General features: G+C 49.8%; 1 protein-coding gene across 1 annotated transcript; it reads left to right on the forward strand.

Moving 5' to 3' along the window:
• The first annotated feature begins 13 nt into the window (after window positions 1-13).
• Window positions 14-6968, forward strand: TAF10 (TATA-box binding protein associated factor 10). Its single transcript, XM_066588520.1, has 5 exons — window positions 14-255; window positions 4233-4390; window positions 5419-5483; window positions 6188-6302; window positions 6677-6968. The coding sequence occupies exons 1-5, from the start codon at window positions 72-74 to the stop codon at window positions 6764-6766; spliced, it is 612 nt and encodes a 203-aa protein (XP_066444617.1). The 5' UTR covers window positions 14-71; the 3' UTR covers window positions 6767-6968.
• The last annotated feature ends 215 nt before the right edge of the window (window positions 6969-7183 follow it).

The raw sequence follows: 7183 nt of genomic DNA on the forward strand, positions 1-7183 counted from the left end.
CAGCGCGTTCTCATCATCACGTGGTGCAGGCATTTCCGCCCTAGACCGGAAGTTGACGGTGACAAAATAAAATGAGCGCAACGGAGCCGGTGCTGGAGTCTCCGGGATCAGGACAGCCGGCGGCGCTCGGGGCAGTGAACGAGAGCAAGCCAAGCCCGGCCAACATCCCCAAGCCGGGGCCTGCCGCCACCACAGCCGCCGCCGTGACGGGAGCGGGTCTACCCGGAAGAGACCCGGGGGAGCGACGGGCGAGCGGTGAGACTGACTGAGGGAAAGGATGATGAGGGCGGGAGTGATCGCGGTCTGTACACAGTGACTCCACCAGCAGAATAGTGAGTGCAGCTCTGGAGTATAACACAGGATGTAACTCAGGAGCAGTACGGGATAAGTAATGTATGTACACAGTGACTCCACCAGCAGAATAGTGAGTGCAGCTCTGGAGTATAATACAGGATGTGACTCAGGATCAGTACAGGATAAGTAATGTATGTACACAGTGACTCCACCAGCAGAATAGTGAGTGCAGCTCTGGGGTATAATACAGGATGTAACTCAGGGTCAGTACAGGATAAGTAATGTATGTACACAGTGACTCCACCAGCAGAATAGTGAGTGCAGCTCTGGAGTATAATACAGGATGTAACTCAGGAGCAGTACAGGATAAATAATGTATGTACACAGTGACTCCACCAGCAGAATAGTGAGTGCAGCTCTGGAGTATAATACAGGATGTAACTCAGGAGCAGTACAGGATAAATAATGTATGTACACAGTGACTCCACCAGCAGAATACTGAGTGCAGCTCTGGAGTATAATACAGGATGTAATTCAGGATCAGTACAGGATAAGTAATGTATGTACACAGTGACCACCAGCAGAATAGTGAGTGCAGCTCTGGAGTATAATATAGGATGTAACTCAGGATCAGTACAGGATAAGTAATGTATGTACACAGTGACTCCACCAGCAGAATAGTGAGTGCAGCTCTGGAGTATAATATAGGATGTAACTCAGGATCAGTACAGGATAAGTAATGTATGTGCACAGTGACTCCACCAGCAGAATAGTGAGTGCAGCTCTGGGCTATAATACAGGATGTAACTCAGGATCAGTACAGGATAAGTAATGTATGTACACAGTGACTCCACCAGCAGAATAGTGAGTGCAGCTCTGGGGTATAATACAGGATGTAACTCAGGAGCAGTACAGGATAAGTAATGTATGTACACAGTGACTCCACCAGCAGAATAGTGAGTGCAGCTCTGGAGTATAATACAGGATGTGACTCAGGATCAGTACAGGATAAGTAATGTATGTACACAGTGACTCCACCAGCAGAATAGTGAGTGCAGCTCTGGAGTATAATACAGGATGTAACTCAGGATCAGTACAGGATAAGTAATGTATGTACACAGTGACTCCACCAGCAGAATACTGAGTGCAGCTCTGGAGTATAATACAGGATGTAATTCAGGATCAGTACAGGATAAGTAATGTATGTACACAGTGACCACCAGCAGAATAGTGAGTGCAGCTCTGGAGTATAATATAGGATGTAACTCAGGATCAGTACAGGATAAGTAATGTATGTACACAGTGACTCCACCAGCAGAATAGTGAGTGCAGCTCTGGAGTATAATATAGGATGTAACTCAGGATCAGTACAGGATAAGTAATGTATGTACACAGTGACTCCACCAGCAGAATAGTGAGTGCAGCTCTGGGCTATAATACAGGATGTAACTCAGGATCAGTACAGGATAAGTAATGTATGTACACAGTGACTCCACCAGCAGAATAGTGAGTGCAGCTCTGGGGTATAATACAGGATGTAACTCAGGAGCAGTACAGGATAAGTAATGTATGTACACAGTGACTCCACCAGCAGAATAGTGAGTGCAGCTCTGGAGTATAATACAGGATGTAACTCAGGATCAGTACAGGATAAGTAATGTATGTACACAGTCCACCAGCAGAATAGTGAGTGCAGCTCTGGAGTATAATACAGGATGTCACTCAGGATCAGTACAGGATAAGTAATGTATATACACAGTGACTCCACCAGCAGAATAGTGAGTGCAGCTCTGGAGTATAATACAGGATGTAACTCAGGATCAGTACAGGATAAGTAATGTATGTATATAGTGACTCCACCAGCAGAATAGTGAGTGCAGCTCTGGGGTATAATACAGGATGTAACTCAGGATCAGTACAGGATATGTATGTACACAGTGACCCCACCAGCAGAATAGTGAGTGCAGCTCTGCAGTATAATACAGGATGTAACTCAGGATCAGTACAGGATAAGTAATGTATGTACACAGTGACTCCACCAGCAGAATAGTGAGTGCAGCTCTGGAGTATAATACAGGATGTAACTCAGGATCAGTACAGGATAAGTAATGTATGTACACAGTGACTCCATCACCAGCAGAACAGTGAGTGCAGCTCTGGGGTATAATACAGGATGTAACTCAGGATCAGTACAGGATAAGTAATGTATGTACACAGTGACTCCACCAGCAGAATAGTGAGTGCAGCTCTGGGGCATTAATACAGGATGCAACTCGGGGTCAGTACAGGATAAGTAATGTATGTACACAGTGACTTCAGCAGCAGATTAGTGAGTGCAGCTCTGGGGTATAATACAGGATGTAACTCGGGATCAGTACAGGATATGTATGTACACAGTGACTTCACCAGCAGAATAGTGAGTGCAGCTCTGCAGTATAATACAGGATGTAACTCAGGGTCAGTACAGGATATGTATGTACACAGTGACTCCACCAGCAGAATAGTGAGTGCAGCTCTGGAGTATAATACAGGATGTAACTCAGGGTCAGTACAGGATATGTATGTACACAGTGACTCCACCAGCAGAATAGTGAGTGCAGCTCTGGAGTATAATACAGGATGTAACTCGGGGTCAATACAGGATAAGTAATGTATGTACACAGTGACTCCACCAGTAGCAGTATAGTGAGTGCAGCTCTGCAGTATAATACAGGTTGTAACTCAGGAGCAGTACAGGATAAGTAATGTATGTACACAGTGACTCCACCAGCAGAATAGTGAGTGCAGCTCTGGGGCATTAATACAGGATGCAACTCGGGGTCAGTACAGGATAAGTAATGTATGTACACAGTGACTTCAGCAGCAGATTAGTGAGTGCAGCTCTGGGGTATAATACAGGATGTAACTCAGGATCAGTACAGGATATGTATGTACACAGTGACTTCACCAGCAGAATAGTGAGTGCAGCTCTGCAGTATAATACAGGATGTAACTCAGGATCAGTACAGGATAAGTAATGTATGTACACAGTGACTCCACCAGCAGAACAGTGAGTTCAGCTCTGGAGTATAATACAGGATGTAACTCAGGGTCAGTACAGGATATGTATGTACACAGTGACTCCACCAGCAGAATAGTGAGTGCAGCTCTGGAGTATAATACAGGATGTAACTCGGGGTCAATACAGGATAAGTAATGTATGTACACAGTGACTCCACCAGTAGCAGTATAGTGAGTGCAGCTCTGCAGTATAATACAGGTTGTAACTCAGGAGCAGTACAGGATAAGTAATGTATGTACATAGTGACTCCACCAGCAGAATAGTGAGTGCAGCTCTGGGGCATTAATACAGGATGCAACTCGGGGTCAGTACAGGATAAGTAATGTATGTACACAGTGACTTCAGCAGCAGATTAGTGAGTGCAGCTCTGGGGTATAATACAGGATGTAACTCAGGATCAGTACAGGATATGTATGTACACAGTGACTTCACCAGCAGAATAGTGAGTGCAGCTCTGCAGTATAATACAGGATGTAACTCAGGATCAGTACAGGATAAGTAATGTATGTACACAGTGACTCCACCAGCAGAACAGTGAGTTCAGCTCTGGAGTATAATACAGGATGTAACTCAGGGTCAGTACAGGATATGTATGTACACAGTGACTCCACCAGCAGAATAGTGAGTGCAGCTCTGGAGTATAATACAGGATGTAACTCAGGATCAGTACAGGATAAGTAATGTATGTACACAGTGACTCCTCCAGCAGAATAGTGAGTGCAGCTCTGGAGTATAATACTGGATGTCTGTAAGAAGGGGCTTTGCTGTTATTGAGGTGTCTGATTGGATGGTGTCGGTGAAGGAGGGGCCTGCAGTAATATATGATCTGCACAGGTTTTTCTGCTCTCATTAGTCGGCGACTCTTCTGTCTTCGCAGTGCCAGTGTCGGCAGCGTTGGCCGCGGCTCCTGCTGAAAGTTCCCTTTCCAATGGCGTGTACCTGCCGCCAGGTGTGACCAATGGAGACATCAAGCCGGTCATCTCCAGCACCCCCCTGGTGGATTTCTTGATGCAGCTGGAGGATTATACACCTACTGTAAGTGACTTGCTGAGACTTGTAGTCCAGCACTTTCCTTCTATCGTGACTGTGGCGCCGGCATCACACATCTGCTGTAAACAGGCGCCGTGCCGTCTCTGGGCGCTCGCTGTTGTGGCCGTTCTGTCGGTCTCATCGTGGCTTCTGTCCACCATCTTTACTGTAGAAGTCACAGAATAGTCGTCCCAGCATGCTCTGCTCCGTCGCCGTATCAGAAATTGTCTATAAGACGCTATGGGGCTATTACTACCCCCGAAACGGCCGTCGCCGGCCTCGTCTTTACTCATAGTGTTCCCGACCCTCCGTGAGCCTTCAGACAAATGTGCGGCGGGTTCAGCCTGACGAAGGTTTATGACGTTAATTCATAAGGCTGTCGGTCCGGGGCGGCTGCACCCCTCCTGACAAGCCCTGCCCACTTGACATAAGTGATGGAGTCGAAACGGGAAGAAGAAGAAAAGTGGCTATTTTTTTATTTTTATTTTTTGCAGCTATCCAGTTGTGCAAAAATTGGGGGCGTCCCCAGAAGCCGTCATAAAGCCGGTTATAAATGTGCCGCCGTGGGTTATGGAGGCGATACGGAGGGCCCAGGGGTGATGGCCGAGCGCAGGAAACCGCCACGCCTAACTCCTAGGCTAGTTTCACACGGGCGATCGCGCTGTGCCGCGAGTAAATTGCGCAATAACCCGGGGTTTTTCCCAGATTTTGAGCATCAGGGGTTTTTCTCTTCTTCCTTTTGTCTGTTTTCATGATTTTGCTGATTTATATGTATTTTAGTTTTAAAGTCTATCGGACTTTCTAATGTTAAACGCGTCGCACGAAAATCTCAAGTTTGTGTGATGGGATAAAAAGGAGGCTGTGTAGGCGAACCCGGGAGACGGAGCGTGCCGCCACACGAGGGAAGACCTCGCAAATGTGAAGAAATATGTCTCTCCATTACTCTCGCATCGTGTGACAATTGCGCTGTGTTTATCACCCGTGTGACGCCTCCCCTGAGCTGCTGGGATCCAGTCTTTCTTCTTCTCTGACAGATTCCGGATGCCGTCACCGGATATTACCTGAACCGCGCCGGATTTGAAGCCTCGGACCCCCGGATGTGAGTACCCATTTCTCAGATACGTAGCAGTCTGTGACCGGCGCGGCTCGCAGCGCATGACTATGCAGAAGCGATATAAGTGGCGCCAACCCTGAAGTGGCTGATGGCACAGAATAATAGCTTGTGTTCACCTAAGGCTCTGAATGTAGCGCTAGTTATTCCTTGGTTACTAAATGTCACCACAGGAGCTTACACTCCAAAACAACGCACTCTATCATGACAAGTGGGGGAGGGGCGCACATGATATTCCTGCATGAGCCAAGATGAGCACTGCAAAGGAAACTCTGGGGGAGGTTGGCTGGGGCTGGCCGCCGAGGGGGCGGGGGCTGGCCGCCGAGGGGGCGGGGGCTGGCCGCCGAGGGGGCGGGGGCTGGCCGCCGAGGGGGCGGGGGCTGGCCGCCGAGGGGGCGGGGGTTGGCCGGGCTGGGGCTGGCCGCCGAGGGGGCAGGGGCTGGCCGGGCTGGGGCGGGGGTTGGCCGCCGAGGGGGCGGGGGTTGGCTGGGCCTGGCCGCCGAGGGGGCGGGGGTTGGCCGGGCGGGGGCTGGCCGCTGAGGTGGTTGACTGGCTGTAAAGTGCCCCCTCTGCTCTGCGGCGCTGGGGATTTGTGGCACTCGGGGAAGAGTAGCACTGCTCGGTGTGATCCTGTGAGGACTTCTGGACAGCAGCGCTGCCGTCTCACCGCCGCCTCCTGCTTTTCTCCTCAGCATCCGCCTGATCTCGCTGGCCGCTCAGAAGTTTATATCGGACATCGCTAACGACGCTTTGCAGCACTGCAAGATGAGGGGCACCGCGTCCGGGAGCTCCCGCAGCAAGAGCAAGGTGGGTTATGGCGCCGGGGGGGGGGGGGGGGGGGTCATCGCCTTTGTATTTTCCATTCTCGTAGTTTCCACTTGTTTCATTGATTTCCCATCTTCAGTCGGGTATCGAAGAATTCTCCATCTTTGCAATACATGTTGGTTTTTAGCCTCCTCACTGTCTCCCAGATCTCTGCATCCTGTATGTGAATGGAGGCATTGTTCTGTACCCCCTGTGACTGAACGCTTTGTGAGCCTCTGGACGTAAACAAGAATGTTTCCATTCATTAACGGCAAGCAGAGATCTTAAAAATGGGGAGGGAATGAGGTCCGAAGTCTGTTACAAATGTGCTGTTCTGCGAGGCCTCCCAGTAAATGTGCCGCCTTCCTCCTCCACAGGACAAGAAGTACACCCTGACCATGGAGGACCTGACCCCGGCGCTGTCAGAATATGGCATCAACGTGAAGAAGCCGCATTACTTCACCTAGTGCGGCGTAATGTGGACTGCTGACTGCCGCCCAGGCTGCGGACGGGCTGTCTGGCCAGATGCCCTGGCCCAGGACTCTCGGGGCCTCCGCCGTTACACCTCGGGCTGCCATGTTTAGTGGAGGGAGGGCATGTGCTGTATATAGTGTCTGTGATGTGTGTCGGCTCCTACTGGATGCTGAAATATATAGATGTTTTCATAAACGGCCGCCGGTCACTTCTGTTCTTCACTGGTGGACGCACGCACGGACGGACCCTCTGGGTGATTGGGCAGCTTCAAAGATAAAATTTCCCAGCATTCCCTACTGTCTTGGCGTCTGAGCAATGCCAGGGGCCCCGTATATTACACAGGGTCAGTGGAACCGTCGTTAAGGTGGGCGGCCGGGTCCAAGAAGGCTCTTCCTATAATACCTGCTTGC

The sequence above is a fragment of the Eleutherodactylus coqui genome, chromosome 1 (assembly GCF_035609145.1).
Source record: "Eleutherodactylus coqui strain aEleCoq1 chromosome 1, aEleCoq1.hap1, whole genome shotgun sequence".
Taxonomy (NCBI): Eukaryota; Metazoa; Chordata; class Amphibia; order Anura; family Eleutherodactylidae; genus Eleutherodactylus; species Eleutherodactylus coqui.

Coding starts and splice junctions, on each gene's coding strand:
- TAF10 (XM_066588520.1), top strand. CDS start 72: ATGAGCGCAACGGAGCCGGTGCTGGAGTCTCCGGGATCAGGACAGCCG. Junction 256..4,232: donor GGGGGAGCGACGGGCGAGCG/GTGAGACTGACT, acceptor CTGTCTTCGCAG/TGCCAGTGTCGGCAGCGTTG. Junction 6,303..6,676: donor GCTCCCGCAGCAAGAGCAAG/GTGGGTTATGGC, acceptor CCTCCTCCACAG/GACAAGAAGTACACCCTGAC.